The sequence below is a fragment of the Ahaetulla prasina genome, chromosome 2, assembly GCF_028640845.1.
Source record: "Ahaetulla prasina isolate Xishuangbanna chromosome 2, ASM2864084v1, whole genome shotgun sequence".
In the NCBI taxonomy this organism is placed as follows: Eukaryota; Metazoa; Chordata; class Lepidosauria; order Squamata; family Colubridae; genus Ahaetulla; species Ahaetulla prasina.
This window is the reverse complement of record NC_080540.1, coordinates 90,149,548-90,166,988: the sequence shown is the minus strand read 5'-3', so window position 1 is coordinate 90,166,988 and position 17,441 is coordinate 90,149,548. Positions and strand designations below refer to the sequence as shown.

At 38.4% G+C, this 17,441-nt stretch overlaps 1 protein-coding gene across 1 annotated transcript in view; it reads right to left on the bottom strand.

Moving 5' to 3' along the window:
- The window catches only part of PDGFRB (platelet derived growth factor receptor beta), a 121,767-nt gene that overhangs the window by 79,141 nt on the left and 25,185 nt on the right, over window positions 1-17,441 (bottom strand). Inside the window, exons 2-3 of the mRNA XM_058167064.1 lie at window positions 5,570-5,652; window positions 238-513 (exon numbers count right to left, since the gene is read on the bottom strand). Of these exons, the coding sequence (XP_058023047.1) occupies window positions 238-513; window positions 5,570-5,624 (331 nt within the window). The 5' untranslated portion in view covers window positions 5,625-5,652. The remainder of the gene's footprint in view (window positions 1-237; window positions 514-5,569; window positions 5,653-17,441) is intronic.

Here is a 17,441-nt window from a genome sequence, read left to right as displayed (position 1 = left end):
GAGAATAGTAGGAAGAAGCAAATACTGTATCATTAATATTCTAGGAAAAGTAGTGTGGCCTGGAAAATGTGTACATTTGACTGAGTTATCTGGAAAAAGCCATATTTGCATCCAAAACAGAGTCTCCTTGGCTCCCCCCCCCAAACTTTCCATTCATTCCACAGAACCAAATACCTGCATACACATGAAGCATAAGTTACAGGATTAGAAGTACAAAAGTTGTGCAATCGTCATTACCTGGTACAAAAACGTAGATGGCCTTTCCATCCAGGGGTTGATCGTCGGTACAGGAATATTCACCTGTGTTCAAACCAGTCAAGTTCCTTAACGTGAGGGTGTTGGTAAAAATGGTGCCCTTTTTCTCCAGGACAGTGTCTAATTTGGTTTGCTTGTTGTCCGTTTTCCAGATAACCTCGTTCTGGCCTGAACATTTCAGGGTAAAATCAGTGTAGAGATTGAGGACAACTTCATGGGCACTGGGAGTAATTTCCAGGGAGCTGATTTCTTTCACACCTTTAAGAAATCATTTGGAAATCAAATGAGCAAGAAGACAGAGCATAGGGGATAGTGGAATGTAAAAGAGATGAGAGATGAATGTAAAAACAAAGCAACGTGTTTCTGTAAAATCTAAACATTTGAACTGCTTGAAAAGCAAAATCATTTTTCATTTGGAGGCAGGGGCTAGAGGCCAGCCAGTCAAGATATTTGACTAAAAACGAATTCATTGCCATGAATGAAAGGGTCTTGTTTTCCATCTAATGCCTTTTCCTTCTAGGAAGAGCCCGAGATTGGTCTCTGGCAGAACAATAAATTATGAGTAATTGCACGATGTGAGTATAATTCAAGCATTGTGTACAGAACAACTGGAAAATTCCAGTATAATAAGGAATTTTTTTTTATTCTTCCTAGAACATGGCATATTCTGACCCATTAATTTTGACCCCTGTGACTGAAGTGTCTGCTGTGATTTGTGTTGAAGAAATCTAAACAAGCTAAGGATGTGAAATGAAAATTGCCAGGAAATCCATGGGAAATGATACAGTAGACAGCATTTTCCTGAATTGCTTCCTACAAATCTCAATAATGTGCCTCTTTTCTCTGCTGACAGTAGCACCAGGCAAACAACTCACCTCTTTCAAAACTTCCACATCCTTTCCTAAATAGACACTTCTTACAGTTGAGTCACCAACCAGAAGATGGCTTCTCTTTTTAGATAACCTACTCACCACATATTGCTGATTTGCAATGTATGCAGATTTTCCTTATCTTCTTTTTCCTTGCAGACTACAATCCCCTGCCTAGTTCAGGCATCATCACTACAAACAGCTGAACCTGCCACCTTAATATCCCTATGAAGTTCAATAGAAACACTTAACATCAAAAGCATCATGTTTATGATCCACAGCTCTCACTCAGCCAGATCCAACAGTTGTCCATACTGCCCTTCTCCTTCAGGATCTTTGTGGAAGAAAGGGTTGATAGAGGGACAGCTCAGAACATATCAGCTTAATCGGCCACCTAATTTCAGCCTGAAGAGTTAAACTAAAGACTAGACTAGCAATCTGTTCATGTAAGCTATCTGTAAAACAAGTATTGCAATCAACTAAACATCCAAAAAATAAAATTGCAACCACATAAGCACCTACCAAGGATGAATTGAAAACTGCTGTTTTCAAATTACACCTGTTTTTAAGACTACACTTGCTCAGATGCACACATCTGGTCAGAGGTCCTCAAAAATGAGTAACTTCACAGAGTTGTATATTCACAGAGTAACTTTAGAAAGTTGTAGTTATAAGATTCATGTGCAGTGAAGAATTTATCACTGCCTGAACACAACTGGCTGTCACCTCCTGGAAACTTTCATCAACCAGGAGGGACAAGTTCTAATTGATACAGTAGTAGGTGGTTGCACTGATGACCTTGAGGACCCTGTCCAATTCGTCAAGTCCAACATGATTTGCACTATTCTCAGATGACTGTCCAAGATCTTTCCCCAGGTATCTCACATGGATCTGCACTACTATGGATTCCAACTGGGAATGAACCCAAGTGACTTTGTCTATCACAGGTTCCTTGGTGCGTTCCTAAAGATGATCACCAGAGCTTGCCTGTTCCATGAGGGACTGGGTGATCCTGAACTCTGAGGATGCAATAAGGGTGGAAAAATAGTAACTTTTTGCCACTATTACCACCACAAGCAGCTCTAAGTGGTATCTAGTTGGAATCATCTTTCATTTTCTTCCAGTGACACTCTAGGTGTCTTTTAACATTTTTCTAAACCTTCTCCTCCTCCATGAACCATGGAAAGAGTTGAGATTGATGGGTCAAGAGAGGACACACAGGCATGATCCTGTCCAAAATCTTGGCTGCCCTTTGTTTACAGGACGTTACCAGAGCTTTGGCAGGAATGTGCAGAACACCCCCCACCCTGGATATTCCCCAGTTCCCTCTGGAAGCCATTTTGTTGCCATTAATTGCCAGGGATTACTCGAATGGGTCTGGCCTCCCTGTGGAGAGAACAGCATAAGAGACTCTGAAGGCCAGCAGGGCATGATCTCCCCATGACAAGGAGGATACCAACAGGTTGTTCCCCACTAATCATGTTACCATTGCTCTGACAAGCAGATCATATCTGGTGTGTGATTACTGTCCCGAGTTGGACTTGAGGTGATTTCGATTAGGCCCATGGCTGCTATGGTAGTCATGATCTCCTGGGCCCCTTCCAAGGCCATACCCACAGATGGCAGATTGAAGTTTCCCAGGACCGTAAGCCTGGAAGACTCCACTACTAACCCTGAGATGGCCTCCAGCAGCTCAGGCAGGGAGACTGTTATGCAGCAGGAGGCTGGTTCAGTAGGCAACACTCCCACCTGCTCTCATGAGCTCAGTTTCCAGAATGGGTTCCATAAGCCCAGCTTCCTAAGTTTCCCAGCCAGAAACTTGGGAAGCAAGGCCGCTGAAGGCCAAAAGAGATTCTCAAATGGTTAATGCCACCCTTCTTCCCCTGCCCTGGGGTCTTGGCTGGTGCCAAACCCTGACTCAGCTGGGCACATTTCTGAGAGCGGAGCCACCCTCTTGCAGAGTCTGCCAGGTCTCAGTGATGCCAGGTCAGCTTGCTCCTTCTCAATAAGGTCTTGGATGAGGGGAGCCTTACTATTACCCTGGCATTCACCAGCAGCAGCTAAACCACAAGGTCTCCAAGGATTTCCAGGGGCTGGAAGTGAGTTCAGAGCACAAGAACATGCCACTGGTACTAAGCATCGGTGGCATCTTCTGCTGAAATAGCCTGTCCTATGGCTCCCATAACAACCCATGCCTGTCACCACCGTTATATGTTGCCATGCCCAAGAGCCCACAACATGGTCTTCGCCCTCCAATCCTGATCTCCCTCCACAGGATTTGCCATTCCCTTCATTCCTTCACATTCACTCCCTCAAACACTTTCAGTTAGTGGACTTCTGCTCCATAAAACTCTGAATTCACCTCAAGGAAGTATTAAGAGCTCCTCCTTTTTAAAATAAACAAATGCCCTAGTTTGCTTTTACTTTTCCCACATCTAAACAGACTTTGGACTGGTCTGCAGAATACTCTCTCCAAACATAGAATTCTCACCCTGTTCTTGACTGTGATTTTATTTATAAAATTAAAAGATGAAAAGGTACAATTATTGCAGAAATAAAACAGGGTGTAGGTAAAGTCAGCAATGGAACTTAAGCACTAAAATTTAGGGGTGGGATTTAAGACAGCAATGGTGGCAAAACGCTTGGAAACTGGAAACTGTCGTGTTGATTCATTTTATGCCAAGGCTCTGCATCCTTATTTTGTGAGTCCCTGGCCTCAAGGATGTCTCTGAGACGGCTTCTCTAGCTGCCTTAAGTCTTTCTGTTTATTTAACAGACCATTGCAGGAAACCCATGCAACTTTCAGGCTCCAAAAATGATCCCAATTCATGAACTGCAATGTGTCTGTGGCCTGCCAGTACCCAACTGCTCTTCCTTCTTTTAAGAGAAGGAAAAAGAGAGGCTGAAAAAACTAATAAGAGTTTAAAGTAAACTGAAGCATGCTCTCCCTCCCCTCCCACCTGCACCTAATGAATCCCAGGTTTGTTATCTGAGAAGGTGGAAGCTTCACAGGAGTATTTTTGGTAGGGTAACTTGCATCTGCTTTTGCCTTAAACTCATTAAAACACCTGCTAAAGATGTAGAAGTCGGCTGAGAAGGTTTACGTTTATGATCCCGGATCTTTAGTAAAACAAATGCTGCAATTAGAAAAACAAAATCAGACTATCCAAGGTAAAAGTGGGCAAGGTGTACAAACCATTTGTTTGAATTTCTTTTTGAAACAATATTCATGTTCCTACTGAAACAAAGCACAGTGTTATCAACTGAATTGGATCCAGAGAAAAAAGTATTATTTCAACATATAAACAGGGCTTTTTACCCCCCACTTTTTTTTTTCTTGAGGCATTAACCTTCCTATCCTCAGGGCTAAGGAAGCTTCTAAAGCAGTAGTCCAGAAGACTTTGCCTGTCACACGGACACAAATGGTTTGCATACACAGCAGGGCTTCTCTCCTTGGACTCCAGCTTTAACTGATTATATCCAACACCAACACCTTTAGGGTGGCTAATCAAAAGTGGTCATCAACATGGAAGTAATTTTCATGGAAATCAATGGGACTTATATATTAAATGGGTGGTGAATTGACTTTTGTTTAATATAACAAATTCTGTAAGCCTGAGTTACAGAAGTATGTGTGTGTGCGACGAGTGCATGTTGCAGCTAAGAGGCAAATGCTATTCTTTTAAAATTAAGGTATCCAATAATATGGATTTGAATTATGTTGTATTTTAATTTATGATTGTTAATTTTATACCCTGTACTTTGTTCTGGGAAGTCTCGGGGGGGTGGGAGGGGGGTAGGAGGGGAAATGGGGAGAGGGGGAGATGAAGGATCAATGTAAAGGAATGATTGAAGATATGTAATTAAGAAATAGAAATAATTTGAAATGAAAGCGGGGCTGCTCAGCTGCCATTTCAGAAGGGAATGGAAAGGGAGAGGAGTGAGTGAAGGAAGAAAGTAGGTAGGAAAGAGAGAGGTAGAAAAGGGGGAAAGGAGAGGAAGAAGAAAGGGGAAAGAGAGAGGGTTAGAAAGGGTGGAAGAGAAGAGTAGGGAAGGAGGAGAGGATGTAGAAAAGCAAAGGAGAGGAAGGATGAAGAAAGTAGAAGAAAGTAGAGAAGGGAGGAGGAAAGGTTTGTTAAGGAAGGAAGTGGTAGCTGGGCAGGCCCGAATAAGTAACAAATGAAAATTAATGATTAATGTTGAATAAGAGACTGTATATTGAATAGGTTGTTGGAAAATGAAAATAAAACTTTTTACAAAAGGAAAAAAAAAACACCTTAATGTCATGAAATGTGATTCGGGAGAATTTATTTTTTCTCTCTACATGAAAGATAGCCAATCACAGCCTCTACATGAAAGATAGCCAATCACAGCCTCTCTCTGTACAAAATGGAAGTTTTGTGAGCACTTTCCACAGAAGCATTTGTCCCCAGGTATTTGCTTACTTGTGAGGAAGAGGACCAAGAAGACTAGCATCTTCCAAAAGAAAGCAGGCATCATGGCTGTCAGTTCTGTTTCATGCAGTACCCTGTAAAAAGAAAAGCCAAACCAGTGATGCATAGGAATATGGAGAGTGGGTGGTATATGCCATGGCCAAGGGTAGATTAATAAATATTGATATATTAGAATTATATTAATACAATGAATGAATGACTAATCTGCTCCTTTCTTTGAGGTCGTGTATGGCAGCCAAGGTAGTGACTATTTGCTTTAACGGAGAAAAGAAATGGGTGAAGGAAATTCAAGCCTAACCCTAACTTTGACTTTAATTTGAATAATCAGTATTGGTGCCAAGTGTCTCCTCAATGCAAATCTTTGGGCTTGGTACTGGTTTTAAAAAAAATAGACGATGTCTCTTGCTTTTTACTCTCTTAACAATATTAGTTTAATAGGGCTTAGAGTTCATTGTTGTGGGAAGAAGTCACAAAATCCAAGCAGCAGCTTGAAGCCATTACTGATGACTGCATGACTTTAGTTTTGGAAAAATGCTGGCACTGAATCATAACCACAACATCCCAATGCAATAAGATAAGAAGCATCATGTGATTACTTTTCATAATTTCTTACGTCATCTGAGGTCAACTTACTTTACAATTTGGACATAGCAGCTGAATGAGGTATATATCTATGAAAACCACTATATCTTACTTTTTTTTCTTTTTTGTATGTAGTGATTCATATTCTGAGTTCCACACATCTTCTCTAGATGGATGACAACCAATGCTTTGAACTTGGAGATAAAGAAGTGTTCCAGAGCATGCTCTGAAGTCCTTTTTCTTGCCTTTGAAACAGTATGTGTGTTTATGTGAGTATGCTCATACTTGCAAAGTGCCCATAAGTAAATTATATTTGTGGCATATGTTAGTTCTATTTCCATTTTATAAGTGAAAAGTTGAGCACCACGAAACTAGATTGAGCAGACTGCCTTCTCAGGTACAGTGAAATTCTTAAGGCTGGGGCATGTATCATTTCAACAAAAAAAGGATTTGGAGAAAAAATGCAACGTTCTAGGAAACTGTCTTGCAGTATTTACTTTTGAAGATAGTGCGATAAAGAACTTGTGATACTATCATCTGATAATATTGATAGCTCCTGGTATTCCAGATCCTTAAGCACATTTATTTGTCTTCTCAACGCAGTTTCATATGCAAATCTAGAAATACAATAGGGTTGCAAGGCTCTAAGTAGATTCTGTAAAGAAAACTATATTCCCTTTGCATTGAACCACAGCTTCTACTGGCAGCCTAAAAACTGTACAAATGTAATGGAGGGTACAAATTCTTCTACATCAGGGGTGTCAAACTTAAGGCCAGCAGGCTGGATCTGGCCAGCGGGGTGCTTAAATCTGGCCTGCGGGGTCAGCCTGGAAATATCAAAGGACTCGCCCACAGTTTGGCCGCCTCTGCTGGAGGCCGGGGAGGTTGAAAATGGGCCATGGGGGAGGGGGTGTTGGGAAAGCGGGCTGTGTGGCAGGGTGCTGCAGGAGGCATCCATCCCATCTGCCCCCCCCCACGCCCCCCTCCCCGGCCTACAGAGAAAAACTACAATGCCGAACCGGCCCTTGAAGAAATGCAGTTTGAAACCCGTTCCACATGAAAAAAACCCTGTTAATTCATTCTTCCTTCCTTCCTTCCTTCCTTCCTTCCATCCATCCATCCATCCATCCATCCATCCATCCATCCATCCATCCATCATTTTTCACATCTCCCTCAAAAGAGATAATTAAAAAGCTTTAAAGCTTCACTTTGTTCCCACTAAACTCAGACATGGACGGGGATATAAAGTTTACCAGATAACAGTGTATTGACAGCTCTAGTTACTGTCAATACTACTATTGATGGTATATTGAAAAATATTTTCACTACTGTGTCTCTCGGAAAATTATGAAACAAACTATCTTTTCAATCCAAGCAAAGAGATGAGAATGTGGAGTAAATGGAAAGTATGCTATTGATCATGAATTCCTATTACTATCAACTATAATATGTTTTAAACCAGGGGTCTCCAACCTTGGTCCCTTTAAGACTTGTGGATTTCAACTCCCAGAGTCCACAAGTCTTAAAAGGAGACCCCTGGTTTAAACATCTGTTCAGAAGGGCCTCTGTGGCTCAGACTGGTAAGATAGTCTGTTATTAACAGCAGCTGCTTGCAATTACTGCAGGTTCAAGCCCCACCAGGCCCAAGGTTGACTCAGCCTTCCATCTTTTATAAGGTAGGTAAAATGAGGACCCAGATTGTTGGGGGCAATAAGTTGACTTTGTATATAATATACAAATGGATGAAGACTATTGCTTGACATAGTGTAAGCCGCCCTGAGTCTTCGGAGAAGGGCGGGATATAAATGCAAATTAAAAAAAAAACCATGCTGATCATTATTATGCAGATGCATCAAATGCAACAGCCTGAGAAACACTGGAAATGCCAGTAGGACTTACAGCATTTTGGATTTAAAGGCAAAAAGTTCTTTTTTCCGGAGGAGTAGCTGGATGATCTCTAGAAGGAGCTGCAGACAGTTTCTACATGCTCCAACCTTTTTACTGTAAATTTAGAGATTATGCAAATTACAAAAGATGGTATCATGCCAGAGACTATCCATATCCACAGAGGGGCAAGGGGTGATGAAGCTGATAGCAGCAACATCATGGAGTCACAACACACGTCCCACCCATTTTCTAGATGGCCCAAAGGGATGGAGTTGTTGGCATGAGGGCTCAACGGTTCCTATGCCATTCTGAAGAAACTGGCAATTAAATGTAGACTATATACTGAGGACCACAGAATGATGCAAGAAACAGTATCTTAGAAGCAACTATTAAAAACAGTAGAATTAGCTTGGGAAGTAAATGGCTGCCGGAGAGATTTTATCGTTTTGAAGATTAACCTGAAATTATCTGCAGCTAGGAAGGGGCTACTTGCCTGTGAATTGAATTCTTTCTTTTAAGAAGAACTTTTCATTTTGCATAGATCTCGATATAGCTATTTCTACAACTGGATTTCTATTTCTTTAAAAAAGCAAGTCCCTTATGTAAAGTAGTACCACTCTAATTTAAACTGCACATTGCACTAATGGCCTTGTGGGGTGATGTTTATTTTTCAAGGAATGGCAACAGGATGAAGCACAAAGTAGAAGTAGTGTGTAACCTTCCTCAGTCCTGGGTCCCAACTGTTCTCCCTGAAATTCCATCTTAATGCAAGAAGAAAATGGCTTTGCAGCAGCCTTTAAACTTGCTCAATAGCGATCATGCTATTACCTTATTATTTATGTGATCATCATCTATTTTTGTCTTGCTCAGCTTGAATTAATTGATTTACCAGTAAATCCCAATGTGTTTCTGATTTATTCAGCAACTCCCCCCTCCCCCCGAAAGCCTTGGGATTCTTTCTTTTCCTGCTTTCCCAGGTTTTGTCTACAAGAAGAATTTGTTTCCTGTTTATTTAGCTTTGGGAACATTTGTGTGCCCTAAATGGCCTAGCTACATCTACATCTAAATCCACTCAAAATAATCCTGACCTAAAGTAAGGGTTTTACTGTACAACAGCTCAGAGTTATTTCCATTATAATCTGAATTTATGAGCAGATTCTATGTTTCCTCCTAATTTTTCCCAGGATAAAGTTCTACAATGTTATGGCAGACGAAATGAAAGAAATCATATTTCATTTATACAAACAAGTTCAAATACCACTGTTGATGTTTTCTTATCTGATGAGTTTAAGAAAAATATCACTAAAGAAATATCACTAAAAAAAATTAGAACTGTATGTTGGATCATCATGGCCATTGTTCGGCAAAAATAAACCTCAGGCAACATCAAACTGATACTAAAATTTCTATATGAACACAAAGAACAGCTAAAAATGATACAATTAAAACTTCTAAAAGTTATGGCAACTAAAAGGCACATAATAAAAAAATTGTTCTCTTCTCTGACATAATGTCATATTGCAAGTAGCCATGGTGGCGCAGTGGTTAGAATGCAGTACTGCAGGCTACTTCTGCTGACTGGCGGCTGCCAGCAGTTTGGCAGTTTGATTCTTACCAGCTCAAGGTTGACTCAGGGTCTTCCATCCTTCCGAGGTTGGTAAAATGAGGACCCAGATTGTTGGGGTCAATATGCTGATTCTGTAAACTACTTAGAGAGGGTTGTAAAGCTCTGTGAAGCGGTATATAAGACTAAGTGCTATTGCTATGTAAGTTTAGTGGGGCAATACTGCAGGTTTAGTTTACCATTAAAAGGATAATCTCTCCACCTGTCCAACCATATATGGCAAAGGGGCAGGAAAGGTGACTTTGATTTTAATAGACAGTACTTGTAGCTTGTCAATCTCAGGGGACAGTCTGAACAATCCATTCTAAATAGGTGATACACACTTGCTAAAAAACAGAACAGCCAAAATAGCCAAGAGTGATACTCCCATTCTCTGGTACTACTTTTGTAACTTCAATTACAACTAACAAATAGAAGCAACTACAGTTGACAAGTAACAGTTAGTCAAAACAGTTTGTAAAAACATATCTCTCCTTGAGACCCACATTTGTGATTGTAGAAAGTAAAAGAAACAATGAAATAAAAAATATTAAGAAAAAAATGAGCTATATTATGGAACAGGACATGGCATTACAAACGTGAATTGAGCAAGTATTAGCATGTTTATACTCGCTAAATATAAACAATATAAAGACAATATAAAGAAATGCTTGTAAGTATAAGCATTAGTTGTGCTGATCCTGATACAGATTGTACAAGGGGATTAAACAAGTTGGTTCTTGCATCAATTTTGTATTTATGTAAAGAACCAAGTTGCCCAAACTGTTATTTATCAACTGTAGTTGCTTCTATTAGTTAGTTGTAATTGAAGTTACAGAAGTAGGACCAGAAAATGGGAGTATCATTCTTGGATATTTTGGCTATTCTGTTTTTTATCTATTGTAGTGGAGGGCCTCCAATATGCAGAATGTAAGACAATATTGTTTTTTAAAAAAACAGGCCCTTCTCTTCAACTTTTTTTTCCAGTTTTGACTTGGTGAGAAAGACAACAAAGTGACTGACTCCTTTTAAGAGAGCCCTCTCTCTATCTCTTATGAGTCCCTTTCCCAGAAAAGTTCAGCATGCCACATTATCCACAGACAACAAATATTTCCAACACTTGAAAAGGTGGTTCTTTCTGTCTACTCATGTTATTTATATAAAAGGTTTTAAAGACTAGCCCTAGAATCCATGTTTCATTCAAAGGCCATATGGATTCCATCAAATGCTGCCTATTTGACCTTGCCAGACAGAATACAAATAATTAGCGTCACACATTTGCATCTGGAGATAGGCAGGCGTATCAGGGAGTTGAGGTTGCCTCTGGATAAGCAAGACATGATAACAAGGGTTTTAATGATAAACAGTACTTGAGTTACCCTGGGAAAAGAGAATTAAGAAAAAATTACTGTGAAAAGATGGCAATGCTTGCAAGCATTGCAGAACCAGTGGAAACTGAAACAAAGCTAGTTAATGTGTGCCCAAAGATGACCACGCTCATGTAAACATGCAAATATTTACAACCCTGAATCTTATTAAAGCAGAACTTTTTTCTTTTATCTCTTTAGGCTTCTTTAATTTTCTCTTTTTCAATTCAGATCTGTGGGCAATCCAGAAGATGAAAGTTTGGGCAAACAGATCTTTTCTTATTGTACTATATTAAGTTATAGCAAACTGAATCTCACAGATCCATCTCATCTAATGTCCTGCTCCCATAGTGACCAACTAGGTGATCATAGGAAGCCTTAACAATAGGATATGAGTGGTGTTCCCTTTATATTCCACAGTTACTTTATATTTCACAGTGACTAATGCTCTGAGGTATCCTTCCCTCTTAACCCAGAGGGAATGTATAATGTATATAATGTATAGTTCCTAGCAGTTATTGATGCTGCAGTTATTAATATTTACAGCTTAATTGTATGCTATCTCAAGAAGAATTTCCTTTTATCTGTCCTGAATTGCTCACTACTGTTGCATTTGGTAATAATGGGCTTTAGTATTAGAAGTGCTTCAGTTTCATTATACTTTTTAAAGTATTGGAACTCTTAGATTGCATTAGGTGAGTTGGGTGACCATTTAAATTTGTTTAATCAATCAATCAATCAATCAATCAATCAATCAATCAATACAAATGTTACATTGGTTTGAGTAAATATATGGGTACAATTCAAAATGTTGATTTTGACCTAGAAAGCCTATATGGCATTGTTCTGGGGTTTCTGCAGGACCGAGTTCTCTAACCAAAATTGATCTTTTTGATCCATGCATATCAAGATAACCTGCTTAAAATTACCCATTACCATAAGGTAAGGTGGACTGAGATTCATAGGAACTGTTTCTCTGTGGCTACACCTGTATTATGGCACAGCCTCCTTGTGGATCTTAGTCTTGCCCCAATATTATTGCCATTGTAAAACTTGTTACTCAGATGTCTTTACTGGGTTACTATGTCCAATTTTATTGTTTTAGTCCTACCCTGAATATTTTAGTCTGTTATAAGTACTCTGTGAACAGCCAAGATTCTGACTGATCAGCACGAAATGGACAAATACATAAACACACACACATGTTAGCATACACTTAAAAAAAGTTGAAATGGAAAAAAATAGGTTGGTCTTGTATGTAGCACAGAGTCATTTTCCCTATTTATTCCTAATTTTTGTTTTTGTTTTTTCAAGTGTTGGTCCAGAAGAAATGACTTTGTTCACATCCGAGTTATCCACATCCAGCCCATCAGAATGGTGCATCATTAGCTGCCAGTAAAAATCTCTGAAATGATCTGAAACTCCCCCATAGACTGGGTCTGCCTTTTCTCCTTGTTCAACACTTTATGGTTAAACATTGGTGTTGGCAAGCTGCAATTCCGGGGGCGGAAACTCTCCTTGTGGGCTCCAAAATTCCCTACAGCCAAAAATCAACAGATCAATTTTTCTGTTTTTGGGATAGAAAATGGTGACGTAGTGTAAAAAACCCCCAACATTACTTCTTCCCAAAACTAAACAAAATTTGAGTGAGCTATTTTAAATGGACCAATCCCTTGACAAAGTAATTGTAAAATAACATCCTAAGTCTCCTACTCATACAGCTTTACATTTTCTTTCTTCTAGGGAATGTACAGCTTACGGAAATAGATAATCCATTTTTCACTCAAGCACCAGGTATGGATATAAGGGCATCTATGAAGCAGTTAATAATACTTATTTGATTGTTCAGGACTGGTGAGCCCTGGTTTCTTCAGTTAAGCAATGCCATCTATTGGTACCCCAGAAATGTGGCTTCTCTATCACAGCACCTACCATGTAGAATGAGGTCTTCTAAAGATCCATTTTGGCCCCAACCCCCAGGTTCTTCAAAGGCTCTTCCCGCAGGTCTTTGGTAAGGATGACTGAGGCTTACTTTTCCCCTAGTTTGTTTTCTTTTGTTTCCACTTAGTTTTTATTCTGTCATCTCTACTTTTGGGGGAGTTTGTTACTTGTCTTGTTTTTGTCTTTTAATCATAGATAAGTTGCCCGGAGTTTCTAGGAGTCAGGCAGCCTATAAGTTAATAATACTAATAACAAAACATCAATTGCAAAATGTAGCTTTACTTGGAACATCTTACATTCTAAGGTATCTTTAACATCATCAAACATATGCCTATCTCAGGTCCTTGGGAAGGACTTGATGGGTAGATAAAAATGCCAAATGCCAGTCTAAACATCTGACTGACTATATTATTATTATTATTTATTAGATTTCTATACCGCCCTTCTCCCGAAGGACTCAGGGCGGTTTACAGCCAGAATAAGAACAAAACAATATACAATTAAAAACAAAATTAAAAAACTTATTATACAATTGGCTGAAAATTTAAAAACATTTAAAATCTAAAAAACCCATTAAAATTCAACTAGAAATTTAAAATTTAAAAAATCTAACAAAAACTTAAGCCAGCCCCGCACGAGTAAATAAATACGTTTTCAACTCGCGGCGAAAGGTCCGAAGATCAGGTATTTGGCGCAAGCCAGGGGGAAGTTCGTTCCAGAGGGTAGGAGCCCCCACAGAGAAGGATCTTCCCCTGGGGGCCGCCAGCCGGCATTGCTTGGCGGACGGCACCCTGAGAAGTCCCTCTCTGTGAGAGCGCACGGGTCGGTGGGAGGCATGAGGTAACAGTAGGCGGTCCCGTAAGTACCCAGGCCCCAAGCAACAACAATAAAAATAATGTCAAAAGAGCATCTGTGACCAAATGAATGAGATCACACCCTTTTTAATGTGTGTGGCACATACATGCCTGCATGTAAAAAGAAGTGGGGCTTCAAATGCCTGGTTATAGCTGCCATTTTGTTGGGGTTGATCCCCTGCAGATGCCCCTTTAAAACGAATAAGGAAAGAAAAATGTACATGTTGATAGTTCCGACTGCCAATATTACGCTCCCTTCTATTGCTTTTCCTTTAGAATCAATAGCAGAACTTATATTTTCCTGTAGTAGAAAAAAAAATCTCACTTTTTTTTTGTTCCTAGTACAGATTGCAAAATAGGAAACTACTAGCCCATCATGGGGACTGAAGGGAACCAGTAACCAAACTGTTTGTTATTAAAGCAAAGGAATGTGACTGGAGGAGATGAGAGGTCATTTCTTTCTATGGTCAGCCTGATTTGAGTGGGAAACAGGCACTTCTTGCTCCCTAAAATCCCCTCTGGGGAAAATACAGCTGCTGCAAAAGTTTCAAATGAGACTATTTCAAGAATAGACAGAGGCATTCCTCACATTACAACCAAGGCCCACTCCTGTCTACTGAAAGGGCAATGAACAGGTGACTCTGTTTCTCCTGCTTACACCAGAGAGGAGCCATTGGAAAGCAATGTACTGTAGATGCTATTTTGTGTATAACAAACATTACACTGTACCAGCATGTATACTGAATTTAAACAGAGCTTTACTTGAAGATATCCCTGAGGTAGAATAATTAGTGGATAATTAATTCAACATTGAGGCCCATACTCGATACATATCCTAAATATATAACATATTGCTTTATAAATATGTATTTGCCTGTAAACACGTAACTTATAATGTGCCACTCTTTAATCTATATCACCTTCCAAATATTAGAGATGTAATGTAGAGTAATAACTTACTGTATTTGATAGTATTCAGAAATATATTAAAAAAATTAAGCTAGTCTAAGAAATATTTGATGGGCTAAGAAATAATTGAGAATTGTGTTTTTTAAAAACCTGTATCTAATTTTCTTTAATTCATCTCAAATGTAATTTCCCAAACATGCGCATGGAATGACATGGCTATATTTCCTTTTTTTTTCTCTTAAAAATGTATAAGCTTCACAATTCATTGGGAGAACAGAATCAATTATGGATTATAAACCAAGAATGGATTATAATCCATTCTTGGCTTATAATTATAGTGAATTATCAATATCAGTCAAATACAAATATAAGGTATTCTTTTACATAAGATTTTACAATCTTATACCTATTTTGAAATCTCATATTGGCTTTTCGATTGCCATTGTCAATCTGCAACACCACTGATAAAGTCCCCAGGAAGATTGCAAAATGAGACCAATGAAGAGAACCAATTTGTATCTTGGTATTTTAGATGTATGGTATGTGTGACCAACCGTGATTGCAGAAGAAGCAGTTGTGGAAAAAAACAAAGAAGAAACACATTCTTCAAGTCTAATGTAAATAAAAGGTAACTTATTCTGACTCAACATAGCCAAAAGGTGGGTAGATGGTAGACACTTCTAGTTTATTTTTTTCACTGTATTATGTTTTTAAGCAACATATTATATCTGGTCAGTCACAATGTAATTGTACATTATAAATATATGCATAGCAAAAGCTATTCCTGAAATTTCCAATCAAGATTAAGATTGCAACTGAAATGTCAAGATGGCTCTGTAATCTGAACTCCAAATATTCATGTTTACTCAAATCTCCTTGTACACCAGCTACCTGATTCAAATTAAGTGAACGCCTGTTTTACCTCTGACCTGTGATAGATTTGAAACTATCTGGAGCGGAAAAAATGCATTTTCTTAATTTAGATGGTCTTCATTATACTTATCCTCCATTGATTAGTGAATTTTACATTGCAACAGTAAAAAAGATAGATTATTTAAGAATCAGCTGTATATCCCCGACAAGAATTGCAAGAATGTTTAAAGACAAATCTGAAAAATGTTGGAAGTGTCATCAGGCGCCTGGATCATACTATCATATGTGGTGGACATGCATTGAAGCAAAAAGATATTGGACTAAGATACACACGTGGCTGGAGAAAATGATTAAAAAACACATAGACTTTAAGCCAGAAGTCTTTCTGTTGGGAATTATTCCTGAGAGATATACTAGAGATGTAAAATACTTGATTGTGAATATTATTACAGCAGCCAGGATTGTGTTTGCCAAAAATTGGAAAAATGAGAAATTACCTTTGCAAGATGAAATAATTAGGAAGACGATGGAATGTGCAGAGATGAGTAAATTGACATTTGAAATTAGAGATCAAGAAGACAAGCAATATTATAAAATATGGGATTTATTCTATAACTGGCTAGATGGGAAAATATGTTAGAAAAACAAAGATATATTCATGAAAGAGATGTTTATCTTGAGATTGCACAAGAAGGTATGTAATTACCCCTTCAGCATATTGAAATTGTTAGATGTGAATTTTTTTTTGCTTTTTTTTCTTGTTGTGGAAAAATAAAATTTCTTTAAAAAAAAAAAGAATCAGCTGTATCTACCATGGTTGATTTTTGCTGATAAATTTGGTAAAATGACTGGCATCCTATGTCATTGCTGACAGAGTGGCACTGGCCAGTAGAATAGATTTACCTTCCTATTCACCTTTTATGCACTCCATATGATTACGGGAATAATCGTACAGAACAACTGTAGAGCATCAACAAGGGAAGGAAGTGTTTCACTATATTGAAAACAGATTCACATCTGCATAGAATGAACTTAAGTGACATTGTCACTTGCTAAGACCTGACTTTGCAACCATTTTTATTCCCCAAGACCCCAGCAGCTGTTTTATAACAAACTGCAATAGTCAATATCAGTATCTACCTCAATACATGACGCAAATAGCATCATGAGCATTCCTTCCAGTAGACCAATGGGAGCATGTAGAATCTAGCAACCAATCAGTAACTTCTCCTTCTTACAGAACTCTGGTTCCAATTACCATAATTGAGGGCTTACCTGTATTTGTAGGATAATATCATCAGATGCATATCATATTGACTATCATTGCAATTTGGGGAAAATGCTACCAATACCTACTTCAAAATCATTTTAAAATAAAATTTGATCATCCTTGAAAAAAATATTCTAATTTAATACTGACTTAAGTTTTATACACTATGACCAATAATAGCAGCATTATGTATTTAACATCTAAGTTTAAGAAGAATTCTACAAATCTGACTGATTATTCTGTCAATGTATAATTGGTCATAATTCTTAAAAAATATTATCTGGTCTATTATTGGATTTTTTAAAAAAGAAAACTCTTAATGAACCAATGTGATTGCAAATGTCTTGCAAATGTCTTGCGTTGCAAAATTCACTATTCTCTTAATTCAATGTTTCTTATAGATTCATATTTAATAGCCAAAAGAACTGGATACTTTAAGCTGGTTGTTTACCTAATAACAGAATAGTGTTTCTGATAAATATTATATTGAAGTATTTTTTGCCACAATCACTATTATCAGTCTCTCTTATTAAATTATCTCTTAATAAGAGTCTCTTACTTTTTCCAAAGTCTCTTA